The 21,277-nt window shown below is 40.6% G+C and overlaps 1 protein-coding gene across 1 annotated transcript in view; it reads left to right on the forward strand.

Annotated features, from left to right (window-relative positions):
• The window catches only part of whrna (whirlin a), a 212,872-nt gene that overhangs the window by 148,589 nt on the left and 43,006 nt on the right, over positions 1-21,277 (forward strand). Inside the window, exons 4-5 of the mRNA XM_005725582.1 lie at positions 3,875-4,083; positions 13,656-13,692. Coding sequence (XP_005725639.1) covers positions 3,875-4,083; positions 13,656-13,692 — 246 coding nt within the window. The remainder of the gene's footprint in view (positions 1-3,874; positions 4,084-13,655; positions 13,693-21,277) is intronic.

The raw sequence follows: 21,277 nt of genomic DNA on the forward strand, positions 1-21,277 counted from the left end.
TGGAGTCTATTAGATAGATATGATACAAACCACTGCAGCACAGTACCTGTAATACCTACAGCATGTTCTAATCGCTCTAATAGGATATTATGGTCAATAGTATCAAACGCTGCACTGAGGTCTAGCAAGACAAGCACAGACATGAGTCCACTGTCAAAGGCCATAAGAAGATCATTTGTAACCTTCACTAAAGCTGTTTCTGTGCTGTGATGAGCTCTGAAACCTGACTGAAACCCTTCAAAAAAGCCATTCCTCTGCAGATGATCTGTTAGCTGTTTGACAACTACTCTTTCAAGGATTTTTGATATGAAAGGAACTGGTGGTTGCTGACTGTATCTAAGCAGTTGTAAAACAACAACTGTTGAACTGTTGAACCTTGCACATTCCAGTGAGTAAAGTCAGTGTCTTCAGTGCACACTGTGAGCAATCAAGGCAAACTGCTAACAAGAAAAGCAATCACAAGGCAGTTGTTGGTGCCAGCACCCTCTTTGCAGACAATTTCACCCAGCTTCTGCCAGCAGCAACTGCTTAGGAATATACATTTTTGACTAACGGTGTGTTCACACCGAACGCGATGGACACAAACAAAAACGCCCCAAACGCCCCTAATTTGACGCGTGCACATTCGCGCCTCAACGCGTGTCCAAGAATCGCCCGCCTAGACACCAATTATAGGCGCTCAATCCCACCTGCAGAGCGCCTGTCCGTCTGCCTGAGGTTAGTAAAAGTATTTAATACGGTAGTCCTTTATTGATACCTGTGCTAATATATGCTAAACCATCCATTTATACACTGCTAACATGGATGTGCTATGCTAACAGTGAATGCTCTCGGTGTTTACTGATAGCAAACTGTGGTACCGAAACGACTGTTTATAATATTTCTAGTGATACTCAGGTCTCATCAAGTCCTGATTTAATTCGATTTATGCTGTTATCAGTGTTTGCAATGATAGCATGGCTGTGGTGTCCTATCAATGTATGCGCTCGGTGTTTGCTGATATGAAACTGTAGCATTAGGACCACTAAGTTAACCTTTGTAGTGATAAATTCTACATGTGTCAAGTCGTGTGCCAACATTTGCTGTGTAATAGAACTGAGACATTAGTCATTATAAAAATTTATTTGAAATAATATTAAAATTCTCAAACAGAAAAACATTAAACATGAATATATAAAATATAAGTATTTACAGAGAGACAGGAATAAAAAGGACCAGCTGCTCTCCAGAGCAGGAACAAGGCTGAGCAGGAAATGCTCCATTGGAGACTGGTGTGGCCTCTTCAGGGACACCAGGATGGCCAGCTCCACCACCGATGGACCGTCCTGGGACCCGTCCCTCATCTGCCTCGGAGCCGTCCTCCTCTGTGGGCCTGTAAAACAGCACAAAATACAAAGAAATGAGAAGACTGCGACTAGATTTTAATTTCAACATCGAAAAAAAACAAACAGGATATAATCAGATTGGTTGTAGACATTTAGTAAAGGTGATCACAAGGCAATCCCACCGAGTAAAAAGCTATCAGTGCTTGCTGTACATCTGATGCTACAGTTGCATACCTGTGGTGCAGCAGCAGGAGCTCAGGGACTGGGGAGCCAGGAGAAGCAACAGGGGATGCTCTGCTGCAGAATCAGTTGGTTCTATCAATACAGTATTACATGTTAACAGGTTGAATATAATAATCGTAGAGTAGACAGTGGTCCCTCATTTATTGCAGCAGGGGTTCTCAGAATAACTAGCCCCTCACCACGCACTTTATACACTTTTTTTCCCCCACACACATGAACATTGGTCACAGTTCTCACAATTGATTCTCAAAGTGCAAACCTTTGTAGATTGCAAAACGTAAAAGTATTATTATGCCGTGGTTTGTCTTCATCTGCCTGCCACTTTCGTGCGCCTTTTTCCCTCGGGGTGCAGGTGTCTATTTCCGAATGAGGCTCATAGTTATGGGTGTTTTTGTGCTGTTTTTTCTATTGGACGTGATGGTTATCAAAACCAAACGTGATAAATCTGGCAAGCGCAGGAGACACAGCACGGAGCAGATTTGTCAATCAGGCTGCAGAATGCAATGCTGTACGGTGCAATAAAAAAAAATCAGCGAAAATGCGAAGCAGTGATGGATGAGCAGGACCACTGTGTGCTGTTTATTAATAAACAATAAAATATATTCCTAAATGACAACATGCATAAAAGCAGAACGGTATTTGTACGTCAGTGGGAAAATAGCGGTGGCTTGCTAGCTTTTGTGCGGCTTCCCCGGGTCAGCGAAAACTTTCAAAAGAGAAATGAATGAACTTACCAGGTTGTCCGATCTCTTCACGTATCTTCCTCCAAGCTCGGTCCTTTTTATTCCTGTCTCGGTACAGAAAGCAGCTGGTGTCGTACAGCTCCGGGTTGTTTGCTACGGCATTGATTAGCCTTCCCTCCTTTGAAGTATGAAGGGCTTTGGCTGGATCTGCCCCTTTGACCTAGGTCACAGCCACGTCACCAGGCTCCTGATTGGTTGTCGTGGCGTGATTTGACGCTGGAGTTCAGATTTTTCCAACTCGAGCGGTAGACACGAAACGCGCGTATGGACAAAATGCAACACAAAAACTCACGCGCGTGGTTTTATTCGCGAGTCAAACGCGCCAGATGCGCTACACTGACGCACGTTTCACACGTTTTGGCGTTTTCGCGACGCAAATCTGCTTCCAAATTTTCACGGGACCCGCAATCGCGTGTCATCGCGCTTTTCCATTGACTTTACATGTAAACCTGACGCTCTATTCACGTCCATTGCGTTCGGTGTGAACACACCGTAAGGATCAGAGGTTGTCAGAGGGTTGCATACCAGTCTGTAGGCCTGTTTGACTGAGACCTAACATAAGCTACAACATGACTAGCTCAGCAGTTTGTTAGACACGGGAACTGAGACTTCCCCATTGATCCGTTGTTTTGCAGTACTTCGCAACAACCATGTTTCCAGGTCTTCATTGCAATACATCTAATCATGCTTGTCCTCCAGTCTAGTAAATCACTGCAAAAAGGATAGAGGAACTGTCTTGTGGTACTATACAGCAACTACACTAAATTTGAAAAACTAAAACAGAAACACAGAAAAATTGACACCAAGGCAAGATGTCTTTTTCAAATCGCCAACCTTACTTTTAATCTGTTGCTCAAGAATAATATAACAGGTTGAAATAGACCACTTTTTTACATTCATGTAGTGGTATTCAAACTGTATATTTTTAAGATAGTACTCATTGCCCATATTCAGTAGCCCAACCTTGGGAGCAAGTTTTCATCTGTACATACATATGTAAAAATGTAAATGCTATAACTGTAGAAATAAAGAGATGCTGTTTGAGGCAGTCCTGGAGGTTCATCTTTACCCAGCACTGAAATAAAACACACCTTGGAGGGTTAAAGCTACAATATATCAGCTCATTACAGGAGACAGAAGGTACGATCCAAGGTGGTGTTTAGTATGGACATCATTATTCTCCTTCTGCCGCTGCCTCCAGGCTCAGCTCTTTGATAGAAAGTGAAATTACATATGAAAACTTTTTCAATTACATATTGAACAGTTCTGGTCCTCAACCTGTCAGTGAGCAGGGAGTTCTTTAATCTTTGTGTAATTATTTCTGTTCACCGCCCAATCTGAAAGAGCCCAAACTTTTAACAAGAAACCTGTAACCTAATTTTCTAATTCTCATCCATTACACACCTTATACTTCATATACACCTCCAACACCTCCATCCACTGTTACCTTTCTTTGACCTTTGACCTGTCAACCTGTGCATGTGACAGTCTCTGCCTGCTCCACCCTCAACGCCTTGCTCAGTCCCCTCCGCCACTCCTGTCTCTTCCCCTCCCCCCACTCAGGTTGGTGACCAGATCTTGGAGGTGAATGGCCGCAGTTTCCTGAGCATCCCGCACGATGAGGCCGTCAGAGTCCTGAAGTCATCACGCCATCTGATGATGACAGTGAAAGACGTAGGCCGCCTGCCGCACACCAGGACGGTGGTGGGTGAGACCAAGTGGATCGCCAGCTCACAGATTGCAGAGAGCTCTGCCAATAGCAGCGTGGCAAGGTAAGTCCTGACAGTCCCAAAATTATATGATGGTTTTGAAAAAGATGACTTTCTGATACTGCATGAAATATTAAACAGCCCTTTTATACTCATTTCCAGATTCCAGCTATTTTTATTCTTGCAATATAGTAAAGTAGATTTACATGAGTCAGCTAAAAAAAAATCCTCAATCATCTTGGGATTTGCAGCCCTTCAGTTCGCATACTGTCAAAAACAAGCAATTTTAGTCCTTTTCCCCTTAAAGCTATCCTCCCTATAAGCTGACTTTTTGCCTAGTTGTGTCCTTTTTGACCGAATCGTTTCTGGAATCCAAATTGGGAAGTCATTCCACGGAAGAGGATCAAGGCTCTACTAGGCATTGTACTTTAAGAAAATCTGTTGGCATAATATCATCACAACAAGCCAAAAGGACCCAATGAGCAGACTCACAAAAAATGAAAACAGTGAAAGGATTTTATGTAGAGTTAAACAAAAACTTAAAATAATGAATCGCTACTGGTACAGATTTAGTGGGAAGATCTGAAAGAGGGTGAAAACCAGCGTTAGAAATAAAGAAGTGGCTGTAACTAAATGAAACAAAAGGAACAAATGGGGAGACGAGATGGCGATAGAGAGTAGGCAGGCAGGTGAGCTAGGAAGCCAGGTGGGTTAATGCAGGAAGCTTAAGTTTTGCAAAGTGTAGTTCTTCTCTGAAGCCAAATATGGTTTTGTGGGTCCAGAGAGAGCCAGATGACTGAAATATCACAGGAAAACAAGGTTTTCTTGAAGCACAGGGGAAAACAAAAGGGAAAAACAGAACCAGCCCCAACCAGATTAGGCTTAAAACTTTCCTTTTTGATAAAGCTTACAGTTAAGACTGGATCCGGTGACCCAGAAACCTCCTGTAGTTACGCTGCAATGGGCCTAGGCTGCTGCAGGCTTCCAATGATGCAACCAAGTGTGTCTTCTTCACTCACCTCTTTTCCCTCTCTATGTGTTATACACCAGTTTGCATTTAATTAGTAGTTATTATTAAAGTCAGACTCTCCTTTATGATGCATCTTTTGTTCTATGTCCCTTCCCTCACCCTCAACCAGTCGCAGCAGATGGTTGCTCCTCCATTAGTGTGGATCTGTCAGGTTTCTTGAGGTTGAGGTTTCTTCCTGTTAAAAGAAAGTTTTTCCTTCACACCGTTGCCAAGTGTTTACTCTTTGAATCCTGAACTGAAGGATTTTCATTGAGCTTTTAGAAAAGTAACAAAAAGGGAATAATAGTAGTCCAGCCTCATGCCGAAGACATGGCCTAGTTTTTCAGCATCACTGTATCTACAGTGGCTTGCAAAAGTATTGAACTTTTCCACATTTTGTCACATTACAGCCCCAAACATGAATCAATTTTATTGAAATTCCACGTGAAAGACCAACACAAAGTGGTGTACACGTGAGAAGTAGAACGAAAATCATACATGATTCCAAACCTTTTTTACAAATAAATAACTGTAAAGTGGGGTGTGCGTAATTATTCAGCCCCCTGAGTCAATACTTTGTAGAACCACTTTTTGCTGCAATTACAGCTGCCAGTGTTTTAGGGTATGTCTCTACCAGCTTTGCACTAGAGATGGCACAATACCACTTTTTTATGTCCCATACTGATATCATAAATTTGGATATCTGCCGATACTGATATAAATCCGATGTAGCGTATTTTATAATCAATAAAATGTTTTTTTTTAAATATCTTGCTGCATTTTGTATAAGTTCATACTCAAGTCTAAAAAACAAAACAAAACTAAAGCTATTCTGTTAAATCTGTATGTAAAAAATACACTGCACCCAAAATATTTCATAGATCAGCAATACTGATCAATCCAATAAACTTAAACCTACTCAATCCTCCGTATTCTGGTATTTTAAGAGTGCTTAGTGGAAATATTAAGCAACCTAACTAATAGGGTCGCCAACTCCGAACAAAAAACCCCCAAAAAATAGGGAACCACCCCCCACCCTCTGCCTCATAATGCTTAATTGACGTAATCAACTTTAATTTAATACACATGTAAAAGAAAATGCACAGAAATCAATAATTTTTCTACAATAATTAAATAGATTCAACATCTTTCTTCTAGTAATATAGCTTACTAGGGTATATTAGACTTAACAGTTACTATATACAGTAATGGACTTCTATACATTTTACATCAGATGAAAACATTGGTTGTAAGATTCAGATAATTACTTATTAAAAGCTAGACATGACAATAAGAAAGAAAAGTCTTTCTTTGTGCCCCCTTTCCCTGTTAATGCCCTACCTGCCCCCCTGGCTAAACCATGCTAGATCCGCCCCTGCACAGTTACCAGCTCTCTGCTACATAGAAAAGGATCCTGGTGTAGAAAGTAATATTTATACAAATTCTAACAACAGCTTATCAAGCTTAAACGTGTTGCTGTTGTTTATCCGCTGATTTCCTCTTTCTGGCGTGAAGTGGGCGATAAACTAACAAGAGACGGACTCGCGACAGAAAAGCCGATCAGCTGATCATTGATCAGTTTCATGACTGAAGTAGCAACAGGAGAGGGAGGGGAAGAGGCAGTCGCTCCCAGCATTCGCTGGGAATGCTTTACAGACATTCAGAGGTGAATTTACACACTTGCTTTACTTCTCTCTGGGATAACTTTGTCGGAGATTAAATGCCGGTTTGGTAGCGAGCTCCAAATGCTCAACCAGACCGCCGACAGGTCTCGCACGCCACAGCCGCTCTATCACATGACGCATACTGCTCCAACGTGCTACGGTTATGAGCTGGGTTACACCATGTCGCAAGTTTTGTGAGGTGCTTTTGTGATATTGAATGGATCGAATTACATTTTTTACTTCTCTCCAATATCCGATCCAGTAATTTAGGTCATTATCGGACCGATACGTAATATCGGATCGGTCCATCTCTACTTAGCACATCTAGAGACTGAAATCCTTGCCCATTCTTCTTTGCAAAACAGCTCCAGCTCAGTCAGATTATGTGGACAGCATTTGTGAACAGCAGTTTTCAGATCTTGCCACAGATTCTCGATTGGATTTAGATCTGGACTTTGACTGGGCCATTCGAACACATGGATATGTTTTGGTTTAAACCGTTCCATTGTTGCCCTCACTTTATGTTTAGGGTCGTTGTCCTGCTGGAAGCTGAACCTCCGCCCCAGTCTCAAATCTTTTGCAGACTCCAAGAGGTTTTCTTCCAAGATTGCCCTGTAATTGGCTCCATCCATCTTCCCATAAACTCTGACCAGCTTCCCTGTCCCTGCTGAAGAGAAGCACCCCCAGAGCATGATGCTGCCACCACCATATTTGACAGTGGGGATGGTGTGTTCAGAGTGATGTGCAGTGTTAGTTTTCTGCCACACATAGCGTTTTGCATTTTAGCCAAAAAGTTCCATTTTGGTCTCATCTGACCAGAGCACCTTCTTCCACATGTTTGCTGTGTCCCCCACATGGCTTGTTGCAAACTGCAAACGAGACTTCTCATGGTTTTCTGTTAACAATGGCTTTCTTCTTGCCACTCTTCCATAAAGGCCAACTTTGTGCAGTGCACGACTAATAGTTGTCCTATGGACAGATTCCCCCACCTGAGCTGTAGATCTCTGCAGCTCGTCCAGAGTCACCATGAGCCTCTTGGCTGCATTTCTGATCAGCGCTCTCCTTGTTCGGCCTGTGAGTTTAGGTGGACGGCCTTGTCTTGGTAGGTTTACAGTTGTGCCATACTCCTTCCATTTCTGAATGATGGCTTGAACAGTGCTCCGTGGGATGTTCAAGGCTTGGGAAATCTTTTTGTAGCCTAAGCCTGCTTTAAATTTCTCAATAACTTTATCCCTGACCTGTCTGGTGTGTTCTTTGGACTTCATGGTGTTGTTGCTCCCAATATTCTCTTATGCTGGGCATACACTGTGCGATTTTTTTCAGTCGCGCGATTCAGCTCCTGCTCAAACTGTACAATTGACTCGCAGGGGTTAGAAGTTCGTAGGTCACGATGCAGGTCTCACAGTATACGGCCCGATGCTCTGATGCGACCCGAGTGCTCACACTGTGCCTCCATAAAATGAAGGTTATAACAGAAATTCTGTCGCTCTCCCTCTCTGTCTTTCACTCACAGAGACACACCACCATCATCAATTTTGCTAAATTGCTAATGAAAAACATTGATCAGGCAGCTGTGATTGAGCAGCAGTGTAAATCCAACTATTTTCACGGTTGTTGTGGTCGTGATAATTTTGTGAGGCCACATCGAAAAGGCTCGGATGAGCTTTCCAAAGTTCTACAAGTTGTGCCTCCATCGCTTGTGTCCAGATCACACGCTGCACTGCCGTGCTGCGTCGTCTTTTTCGCTGACATTTGTGTTTGCAGGTGCGCAGTGTGAGAAGCTGCGGTGACAGCCTCACGACCAAGCGATTGATGATCGGGAGCTGGTCGTGAGATGTTAATCGCTTCTCGATGCACGATGAAGGCCAAAATCGGGCCGATCGCCAAAACGGTCGCACAACTCAAAAATCGTCTCAAAATGGGCCAAAAATCACACAGTGTAAGCCCAGCATTAGACAACCTCTGAGGCCGTCACAGAGCAGCTGTATTTGTACTGACACTAGATTACACACAGGTGCACTCTATTTAGTCATTAGCACTCATCAGGCAATGTCTATGGGCAACTGACTGCACTCAGACCAAAGGGGGCTGAATAATTACGCACACCCTACTTTGCAATTATTTATTTGTAAAACATGTTTGGAATCATGTATGATTTTTGTTCCACTTCTCACGTGTACACCACTTTGTGTTGGTCTTTCACGTGGAATTCCAATAAAATTGATTCATGTTTGTGGCTGTAATGTGACAAAATGTGGAAAAGTTCAAAGGGGCCGAATACTTTTGCAAGCCACTGTAGTTTTGTTGGTCCGAGCTGTTTGTTTAGTATACATATTAAAGAACATATTCTGGCCAAAAATGACTCCTCATAGTAGTCCTGGATGCCAGCATGTTTCTGAGATTCTTTTCTAGATTTCACTCTTGTTATGACAAAGTTAAACTGAGCCATTACTTTAAGCCAGGCACAGAGTTAAGCATAGCCTGCAGTTCCCATGTATCAGTTGATAAAAGCCAATCTCAACAGAAGAAGCTGCTTAGCTAATACCCTGGCTGATACCCATTTTTGCACTGATATGGCAAATCTCATCGATTCATCCATTTTCTGCTGCTAATCTGGGTTGCAGGGGCCATAGTCTAAGCAGAGATTCCCAGGCCTCTTTCTCCAGCCACCTCCTTCATATCTTTTGAAGACACTGGGGTGTTCCCAAACCAGCCAAAAAACACACTGTAGTCCTTTCAGCCTTTCTTGGGTGTGCCTTGGGGTTTCCTTCCAGTTGGTTATGTCCCAACACCTCATATAAGGGGCATTCAGGAGGCCTAGCAGTTAAATGCACGAACCACCTCAAAGGGCTCCCTCCTGCAAAGTGGAGGAGTAGCACCCACCAAAATGACCTTAACGTATGTCTAAGGAAGAGCCAGGCTACCCTTTGAAGCACCTTGTATCTGGAATCTCATTCTTTCAGTCACTATTCACAGCTCATGATCATACACGACAGTGGGAACGTAGACTGACCGGTTAATCGACAGCTCCTCTTTCAATCTCAGCTTCCTCTTCACCACAGCAGGCTGGTACACTGTCTGCATCACTGCAGACACTGCACCAATTCATCAATCTCCTGCTCCCTTCCCTTCCTGTGCTGATCTTCCTGACTTTCTATGTATGAAGGGTGGCGAGGTCTCTAAACAGACCAAATATAAATTAATCAACATATAAGTGACCACCTTGTTTTGATTTAAAGAAACCAGTCCAAACATCAACTGTGTTTGTGTGTCATACAAACAGTATGACACAACATACCAGTTTGTGTGTCATTTGTTTGATTTGTGCAAAAACCAGAGCATGAAAGCCAACACAGCCTGGAGTCCATCCGGGGCTGCCTGATGATGAGGCTCACTGTATTGACAGTCTTTTTGCTTGAGTTATCTGTCCCATATTTATATCCGCTATTAAACATTCAGACATGAGAGTGATATCAATCCTCTTACAATATCTTCTCCTCGGAGTAGACTTACTTTCCGCGGTGAGCAGTCATTCAGCTGAAGTGTATTTCGTGCTGTGAGTCAGTGCTAAAGGAGAGTAGTAGCAGTTCACGGATCAATGGCTTAGTGGTTGCTGCTGTGATGCTCCGTGTTTCATAATGTGTTTTTAAATGACTAAATGAGGGTTTATTACTTGTTCTCAACACTGCATGCAAAACACTGAATATTACTCAGCCACATTAATATTTTTTTATTAGCTTCAGAGGTTTACATGAAGTACCTTTGATGCACATGTCACAGAAGGTTTAGCATTTAGCATTTTAGTGTAAGCATTATACACTAGATATCACCAGGGAATCTGCTATAGAAGATTTGATTTAATGAAAAACGTGATCATAAATAATGAACTGATAATTGTTATGTTTTAGGGTTTTAGTGTTAACACTGGCCTGTGGAAAAACACAGTGTCATTAGATTGATTGGCCTGGGATTCACTAAATCTACCTTAGTGCAGGTACCAAAGAGAAACTGAAAATCTATAATTATCAACACAACAGAAACTTTTAACAAAAAAAATACTGCTACTACTATTAATAGTAGTAGTAAATCAAAAGAACTTGAGCTAAATGACGCACTGAGTTTCTCATTTCTTGCTACTACTATTAATAATAACAATAGTAAATATTCAAACTATTCTACATTCAGTGATGAAAACAGACACAAGGAACAACTTGAAACCTGAGACACCTACAGCTCAGAAAAGAAAGAGAACATGATGAAGTGCAGAGAAAACATCCTGTTGGTCTCTGATGAATTTTAGCGTCTTTAAGCATTTAATGTATTCAGACGTCTGACTTCTGGCGGGACTCCCACCCCCTCCAGTGTGGAGCTCCTCTCTAAATGCCACACCTGAACAACTCATCTGCAGCTCACAACCTGGAATTAATGTGCTCCCCAACAACCAAATTAAAATCTGATGTAAATGCCAGACTGATTTTTCTCATCAACTCCGTAGCACACAACACATCGACCCAACAACCCAGAACTTGAAAGTGCTCTGATTCACCAAGGGCTAAACAAAAATCTGTTTACATTCACAATGAATATCTGCTCATTCCTCCCATCTGAGACGTCTCTGCATGGTTATTATGTGGGTTCTTGCAGCTCAGCTGTGAGGTAGATGTTTATACTTTGTGTTCACTGGTTCCTGTACGATATCTCTCTGTGAAACCATTAAGACATAGCTGAAACTACATGTCGTTTTGGTTTGACTTAAACAGACTTTTCTCATTTTAATAAATCTACATAAATGCAATGAGTGCATTTACATAATTTTCACACAGTGTCTTAATAACATCAAAAGAAGAAGGTGGAACATGCACCACGAGGCAGGGAAAAATACTAAAAACTCAAATACTAAAGATGTTTTCCCTCTCTTCACTCATCTCTTCAGCATATTGGTTGCATGTATTTCCATAAATTCCATAGGTGAATTTCCATCAAGGTTTTTAATTCAGTTTCACTTTTCTTACATTTTTATGAATATGGATTATGCTCAAGCAGGGATAATAAACAGGAATCCAGTAAATGTTGATCATTCCATGCATCATTTACATTTATAATTAAATTAATAGTTGATAGTGATCATTTTAGCTTATATGCTTCCCTGATGAGGTTTCCCTTTCATCACCATAATTTTTATAGATAAAATGAGACTGATTGTTTTTCCCCCTTCTTGCTGATAATATAGTAGAAGCTTCTTCTATTGTCATCACCCCAGCAGGAAGCCCCACATGTTTAATTTGGCAGATTTGCACACGAGAATCCCATTCCTGATGCAACTCCATGAGGATCTTATCAAACCAGGGATCTGATACAACAGTGCTGAAATATGTTTCACTTTACATTTAGCTTGGATCCATGATTATTTTTACTGATTGCCAAAAATTGTAGCGTGTTGGGCGCTAACTTTTTTCAACTTCTGAAGTGGTACATGGAGGAAAAGTTTAAGAACCACTGCACATGACACATATCTGGCATTACAAAGAGAGCAGCCAAAGAGAAAACACAGGGAAAAAAACTTAAAGAAGAAAGAATAAATGGCTAAACTGGTCTCAGAAGTCCACTGGTCTTATTGAATTGAAATCCCTAAACAAGCTCTACACACTGTGTGTCTGTGTGTCACTGAGCGGTTGCACTGCAGTGTTTCCAGTTTAATTTTATATTCTGTTTTTTATTCCTGCTCCTGAAGGCAGTGCTGAGTTGTCACGTTTACTTGTGGATTTAGAGCCTTTTACATTGCCGGCACTTCAGAATGTAAAGACTCGAGTCACTTCACTCTAGTAGAGACGTGGTGCTGAGAAAATGACACATGTTTGAAAATCCCTCTTTTCATGTCCTTGAAGAGAGAGTGTGGGTGTTTTTCTCCCCCCCCCCCCCAAAATGAATTTTAGTGTGTGCTTTATATTTACTGGAAAGCTAGGCCTGAAGACAAGCACGTCTTTACATTTCCTAGTGAAATGTCTTACTGCACAGCTGTTTCTGCCACATCTCTAAGCCATGACAAAGACTTCAAATCTCCAGTAGTGTGCATTTATCAGCCTGTGATAACTGAAAGATATTTTCAAAACGATATTAAAAAAAAAGTGGCCTTTCAAGATATCAAATCCCCCTTTCAATTCAAAGCTCCAAATATATTTGTATTTGAGAGAGGAAAGTACTTGAGCTGGAGAAACTGAGTTGTTATTAACTGTTTAGACAGGCTCAAAGTTTGCTCCTTTAATGCAGAAGAGCCCATTATGAGGATCTCTTGTGTGTGCACTCATCGTACTTGAACATCGGTATTGCTTGCCACTTTAACTTTGCTTTCACATCTATTTATTCCTATCAGTCAATACTGTCAAAAGGTATTTTCAGTCTGGAAAATTGGATCAAGTTTGCGTCATAAAGGAAATAAAAAAGCGGCTAATACACATTTGTCTGTCACTACATTAACCATTCTTTGATATTTGGCCATGTCACTCATCATAGCTTGCTTTGCACAGTTTGTTTTTATTCCTGCAGAAGTAGTCTGATGTTTAGGTTAATGTGTCACCGTCAGAAGTCAGAACTGTGAGGACATATTTAGGACATCTATAGGATCTGGCCAAACATTTGAAAGCATGGCAATACTTTGTGTCACACGAGACACATAAGCTTTACACTCATTGGAGAAGGGTGTGTACACATTTGCTGCAGTGTGCCTGCAACATCTACTAATGTGTGTTAATGTAGTGTTTGTTAGTGTATCTATAGATAATACATAGGCATACTTTAGAAATATGTGGTGGAAGTGCTGCATTAATTGGCTGATTATTAATGCCTCATATTTGTCAGTTAAAGAATAAATATTTCTGCAAGGAAGGACAAGTGCATTTGTTTAATTTTTGCATGGTCACTAAGACTCAATGATTTGTTTCTTCTCTTTGTTTGTTTCTCTGCAGCTTTTCTGTGGATCAAGGAGCTTCTGCATCAGGAAAGGTAAGACAAGTAATGTGCTCTTTCTATGTGCATGCACTGGAAGCTGTACACAGAAGCTATATATGTTTGTGTGCGTCTAGTATTTCATAGGTGGTATAATTTATTTCTGTGGCTGTCCTCATGGAATTATATGGAAGATGTTATGCATTTCTCTTAAACCTAACCTGTTTTTAGTGCCTAAACCAAACCAGTAATGGAAAATTAGATGAAGAAATAAATCAATAAAATTAGGTGAAAACCAAGAAAATCAACAAGCACAGAGGTCCCAAAACAGCACAAATTACAACCTCCTTACCATACAGGGAGTGCAGAATTATTAGGCAAATGAGTATTTTGTCCACATCATCCTCTTCATGCATGTTGTCTTACTCCAAGCTGTACAGGCTCGAAAGCCTACTACCAATTAAGCATTAGGTGATGTGCATCTCTGTAATGAGAAGGGGTGTGGTCTAATGACATCAACACCCTATATCAGGTGTGCATAATTATTAGGCAACGTCCATTCCTTTGGCAAAATGGGTCAAAAGAAGGACTTGACAGGCTCAGAAAAGTCAACAATAGTGAGATATCTTGCAGAGGGATGCAGCAGTCTCAAAATTGCAAAGCTTCTGAAGCGTGATCATCGAACAATCAAGCGTTTCATTCAAAATAGTCAACAGGGTCGCAAGAAGCGTGTGGAAAAACCAAGGCGCAAAATAACTGCCCATGAACTGAGAAAAGTCAAGCGTGCAGCTGCCAAGATGCCACTTGCCACCAGTTTGGCCATATTTCCGAGCTGCAACATCACTGGAGTGCCCAAAAGCACAAGGTGTGCAATACTCAGAGACATGGCCAAGGTAAGAAAGGCTGAAAGACGACCACCACTGAACAAGACACACAAGCTGAAACGTCCAGACTGGGCCAAGAAATATCTCAAGACTGGTTTTTCTAAGGTTTTATGGACTGATGAAATGAGAGTGAGTCTTGATGGGCCCGTGGCTGGATTGGTAAAGGGCAGAGAGCTCCAGTCCGACTCAGACGCCAGCAAGGTGGAGGTGGAGTACTGGTTTGGGCTGGTATCATCAAAGATGAGCTTGTGGGGCCTTTTCGGGTTGAGGATGGAGTCAAGCTCAGCTCCCAGTCCTACTGCCAGTTTCTGGAAGACACCTTCTTCAAGCAGTGGTACAGGAAGAAGTCTGCATCCTTCAAGAAAAACATGATTTCCATGCAGGACAATGCTCCATCACACGCGTCCAAGTACTCCACAGCGTGGCTGGCAAGAAAGGGTATAAAAGAAGAAAAACTAATGACATGGCCACCTTGTTCACCTGATCTGAACCCCATTGAGAACCTGTGGTCCATCATCAAATGTGAGATTTACAAGGAGGGAAAACAGTACACCTCTCTGAACAGTGTCTGGGAGGCTGTGGTTGCTGCTGCACGCAATGTTGATGGTGAACAGATCAAAACACTGACAGAATCCATGGATGGCAGGCTTTTGAGTGTCCTTGCAAAGAAAGGTGGCTATATTGGTCGCTGATTTGTTTTTGTTTTGTTTTTGAATGTCAGAAATGTATATTTGTGAATGTGGAGATGTTATATTGGTGTCACTGGTAAAAATAAATAATTGGAATGGGTATATATTTGTTTTTTGTTAAGTTGCCTAATAATTATGCACAGTAATAGTCACATGCACACACAGATATCCCCCTAAAATAGCTAAAACTAAAAACAAACTAAAAACTACTTCCAAAAACATTCAGCTTTGATATTAATGAGTTTTTTGGGTTCATTGAGAACATGGTTGTTATTCAATAATAACATTATTCCTCAAAAATACAACTTGCCTAATAATTCTGCACTCCCTGTATGTCCTGGACTCTTGTAAAGTTTTGTGGAGTTTGGGCTTTTTTTTGATATTCATATTTATTTGATTTATTAGTTTTGTTTCATTCTTGTATTTCTGATGTTAGATTTTTGTAAATGTGTCCAATGTTTCTCTTGTCTTTGTCTCCATCTGGTTTGTCTGTGTGATACTTTGTTTCTACTTCCTGTTTAATTTTAGACCTCAGTCACACAGGCCCACAGGCCAGTTGGCGAGTCCTTGGCAACCTCTGGTAGCTAGGAAAAATATTTGGATTCCCTAACTGGATGTAGAGTGATTGCTGGAGGCTGCTGGTTGTTGCCAGGTGAAACTGGTCACAAAGAGGGTGCTATACCAAAAGTCTACTTTTGATTGCTTTACTTGCCAGAACATTTCTGTGTTTGCCTGCAGTTTGCATGAAAACATGGTTTGTCTGCAAACACTGGCCATTTACTCACAATTAAAAGCTACGAGAAATGGAAAACATTTGCTGTCACAGTTAAAGATGTACCTTTTGAATTGTGTTTGTTGGGGTGGTAAGGCACAACTTTTACTTTGCAGGAGAACATTTAACATTATGGTTTGTTTTGCAATTTTTTACACTTTCACTGTAACTTATCAAGCAGATCCAAAGGAATCACAAGGACATTTTTGGTGGAGCATCATATAACGCCTTGCAACCAGTTATCACAGACCTCCAGCAACAACTTACTGACCACCTGAAGAATATACATTTTTCTCTTGCAGGTTGCTGCAACTAAGGCCTTAGTTCTTACATTTCCATGTGTTGTTACCTATCCCTGGACATGTTTCGCTTTATCTTATCCAAATTCCTTGAATGTCTGTGCTTGTCTCTGTATTCCCTCCTGTGTGATTATTGGCCCCAGTCTCATTGCATTCACGTGTGCCGAGTCTGTCCTGTGTGAATGTATACGCACAGTCTTGCCTCTCTTCTTGTCTGCTGCCCTCCGTTTGTGTGGGGTTTTTTTTATAATTCTCTAATCAGCAACCAAATGCTTGCTTTATTGATTGGTTACCACCTACACTTCTTACATTTAGATCTTGTCTTCACCAATTTGTGGCACTTCTTGTTGACAAACATGACTTATAACATCACCACCCATCGAACCCCTTGATAGAGACTCTAAAGAGGACTTTTATCTTGCTGCAGCAAATACGGGTACAGTACTGATGAGAAAAGAGCATAATATTACACCCTGGGATGAAAAGCATATACGCAGACTGATACTGATGTATCTATTTTAGGCCAGTATCAAGCTATAATATCATAGCATACCATAGTATATTATTCTGATTCAGTTACTGGTTGTGAATGAATAAGTTATGCCTGTAAATTCTCACCTTTAGTCTCTTAGAGACATATTTTAATTGTAGTTTAAAGGTAATAGTTTACAATAAATTGACCCAAGCACTGATAAAGCAATAACAACGATTACTACAGTATATAGTTCATTAATTAATTACATTTGCATTTAGTCAGCAAACAAAAAAGATGAGGATCACATTTCTCTGTGATTTTTTTTTTCTGAATCTACTCACTATGTCGAGCACTTCTTCACTGTTGACTCTGAATTTGCAGACATTTGTCATTCCATCAGTCCATTGGTGAAAAAAAAAGAAGCTACTTGCTGTTGTTGATCCTGTCCTGATTTGTCCTGCTAAAGTCATGTCGCTTGCTAATAACCTTTGTAAGACTTTGTGCTATTCAGTTTTAAAGGCTAACTCCATCATTAAAAGTCTCACCAGTCATGGGACATTACACTGACAATTAATTTGGAAATGTGTGAATAAGAAGAGGCATTAAGTCTAGATGTGCTGCAGAGCTGGTGTTGAAAACTTTCAGATACTTTGATTGGTCTTGTCAGGAGCTGGGGAGACACTACTGCAGTCATTTTAAATTAAGTATATATTTTGTGCATATTTTAGATTTTCTGCACGTACAGTTCAGATTTGGGCTAATAAGGCCACTTGGGGATTTTACGTAATACGTTGTTTACAAGGATCCATGTTTCAGTCTTACACTCACATGTTAATACACATGTTAATACAATTTACTCACTATTAAAACATTAAATCAACCCAGATAATGTGGTAAACCCAACACATTAAATTTTCATTCACTCACCATAAAATGCACTTGTGCTGTCCTTATTGCTGACTTTGACCGTGACATTGCAAAGCAAGAGTAAAGTTTGCTGGACTGTAGAAACAAAAGGGAAGCGGGAAGAGACAGCAGCTGACTGCAGAGAAAGAGGGTGAGAGGGAGAGCTCACTTTTCATTATGGAAGCTCTGATGGACAGTCTCCTGACAGAGCAGGGAGGCCATGAAGCTCCTGTGTAAGAAAGAGCCAAGGCAGGGAAGATAGGCAAGGGGTATTTTGAGAATAAAAGACATTTCCTCCAGACATGATCCCAAAAGTAAGTTATAGACTTTGTTTTGCACAGCAATGTCTTCTATGTACTGTGTCAGAGTTTCCATTTTGGAAAGAAAGCTAACTTGTGCCATGCAAACTAAAGGGTTGTGCTCACTGATCAGGAGCTCAGAGATAAAAGGTTAAATATGCAGGTATGATTATTCATAGAAATAACGTCGCAGTAATCCCGCTGTATGCTAATGGCTATAATCTGCCAAGATAGCAAAATTGGTTTTACTGTCAGTGCTATCATCTCTATGGCTAAGTTTAACCCTTGATGATCTTAAATGTTCAACACCTTGGTCAACAGTTTTTGTTTTAAATGTGCTATATAAATAAATTTGACTTTACATACTGTTTAGGCCACGTGTGTTCCCTCTTGACATTAAACAAACAGTAAAAAATAAATAAATAAACACTATCTCAATTTTAAATTGATTTGCATTAAATGGATTCTGTCAAAGATGAAAGTATTTTAAAACATTTGAGCGTTGAAGCTGCTCTGTGTCAGATCTGACCTGCATCTATTGCAAAGGATTTTCAGGTCCACCAGCATCGATCAAATCAAGAGAAATTAGGGTTTAGCTTAGCTTCACTGCTTAGCTTCCCGCAGAGCATCTGCTCTTCTTTAAAGGGTCATGAAGAGGGACCGCAAAACAGTGACACAGTAAAAAACATAAATGGCCCTTCATAAATGGCACCTCTGCTTTTTTGAAACCCCATTTTTCCAGTGGCTTCTGCCACGCATGAACAGTTTCGTGCTATGTTGAGCTAAGAGCAGCACACTGTCCAGGGAGCACTCATGAATGCAACAACCGTGTTGTGATGTACATTTGTGTGACCAGTAGTAACAAAGGCTGACAGGGAGTGAGCACATAGACTAAGTATAAAGATCAAAAAATGAGAGCATAGATAGAGCGCAGTGGGCAGCACAGCTCAAATTTTGGGCCATTTGCTGAATTTAGCAGTCAGCAGCACCTCACATCGCGTTCTGTGGTGGTGCCTGTAGGTGTGAATGTGAGTGTGAATGTTTGTCTGTCTTTCATTGTTATCCCTCTGCCCAGGGTGACCCCCGCCCACCCGCCTGCCCTGTGGCAGCTGGCTCCAGCCACGCCCCCCGTTTATCCAGTTTCACTTTCAATAAAATATTATTCATTAGGGTTACATAATTATGCTAAAGTACATAGTAGAAGTTGTTTTTTTCAAAGAATACATGTTCCAAGATAATACTAATAAAAAACATTCTCCCTGCTCTCTGTTTGATTGATTAAACAGTAATCATCAATTTTGTTAATATCAGGTAGGCTATTTATAGATTTCTAAATAGATCTGTATTCTTCACATGAGCATGATGTCATTATTTATTTATTTGCCTGATTTATTGATTATTATACACACTTTGAAATTGTTCAGACTCATGTTCTGAATTTACCAGTGTTATACTTCCCCCAGCTTTGTAAATTAGAGGAGAGTAACCTGACGTTTGTCTACCAGTAACTTTATTAATATTATCGCACGTCATTAGTTGTCGGAGTAAAAGCATTGCCATTTCAGCGCCATACATTTCTACAATTATTGTTATGTGGATTCTACCCCTGCATTACAAGCTCTGTGTGTTAGTCATGTGTGGAAAGCCATTCTGGCTCTTTCAGCGGACTCAGCCAGGAGAATTTATGACCACTTAGTTTCTTTCATCTTCTCCAAGAATTTACAGGACACTTGCCATCCTATCCACTCTGCTATCCAGTGTCTGCAGAGAAAAATTGGCATCTGATGAAAAACTCCCAGAATTGGTTGCATACATGAACTGTGGAGGTGGGACTGCGACTCAACTAGATGACACCATTAATGTGCTAAATATAATGTTGCAGGACATTGCTGGAAATACGGTTTCCCTGCACAAAATACACAAGCATTTTTTAACTGCTTCTTGAGAATTTCATGTATGTTGCCAATCGCGTTTCTGTTGAAAGACACCTTTTAGGTTTTTTGTTTGGCTTTTCAGATTCATTTTGCAGTTCACTGTAAATTTGAGGTAACAGGATAAAAGTCCAAGTCTCAGGGGGGATTTGAGCTTTTGATTTGCAGTTTTATAACTGGTGTCGTTGCGAATTTAACTGGCAGAACACCGGTGCTTTATACAAGTTATCACATCTCCTCACTCGGTGCCTATGCATCAATGCCAAGAACATATACTACAAGAGGAAGACATTTGATGAAAATGTGTTTAAAAAATTTCTCGCAAGGTGTTCAAATGTGCAGACATTTATATAGCAGTAGACTTCATCAATCACTAGCACAGGTTTTAAAGCTTATAAGTATAACCCTATTTCAAAAATAGGTTTTGTAAACTGTAAATAAAAACAGAATGCTATGATTTCCAAATTTCAAAAGCCCATATTTTATCCCCAATAGGACATAGAAAAATGTGAACTATTTACACTGAGACATTTTAATATGTCTTGAAAAATATTACCTCATTTTGAATTTGATGTCAGCTAAATGTCTCAAAAATGTTGAGACAGGACAACAAAAGTTAAAAAAGAAGTAGTGCTAAAAGGAAGTGGGTGGAGGAACTTTGCAACTAATTAAGGTCATTAAATAACATAGCTGTGTGTAAAAAGAGCATCTTAAAGAAGCTAAATTTCTCAGAATTAAAGATGAGCAGAGGTTCACCAGTGGATTAACACTGCATCTACAAATTGTTCCTCAACACTAAAAAACTCTCATCATCTACAGTACATAATGTTATCTGAAGGTTCCAGGAATTTGGAGAAATCTCTGTACGCAAGTGACATTATTGGTTGCCTGTGATTTGGGTCTTAAGGCAACGCTGAATTAAAAACAGCTGTGATTCTGTCATGGAAATCACTGCATGGGCTCAGAACACTTCCAGAGGCTGCTGTCTGTAACACAGCTCACTGTGCCGTCCACAAATGCAGGTTAAAACCATATGTGAACATGAGAAACGCCGCCATCTTCAGGGGGCAAAGCTTGTCGGTTCTTTATTTCGGTAAGGCCTTCCTTAGCTGCAAGTACATCTATTATAAGAGTACGGCTTCAAAGTAGAAGAGTCCAGATGCTGTACTGGCGCGGACTCTACACTCCAGACTTTTCCTGCATTAAACAGTTTGTGCATCATGAAATTAAAAATAAGTTTCCAGTCATTTACAAGATGTTGTTAAAAGAAGAACAGATGATAAACTTGTACCTGTCCTAACTCTGTGTTGTGAATAAAATATGGGTCTATGAGATTTACAAATCACTTCTTTTATTTCCATTTTAAATATCAGCCCTACTTTTTTTT

This window comes from Pundamilia nyererei, unplaced genomic scaffold, assembly GCF_000239375.1.
Source record: "Pundamilia nyererei isolate P.nyererei 1_Seehausen unplaced genomic scaffold, PunNye1.0 scaffold00016, whole genome shotgun sequence".
NCBI lineage: Eukaryota > Metazoa > Chordata > Actinopteri > Cichliformes > Cichlidae > Pundamilia > Pundamilia nyererei.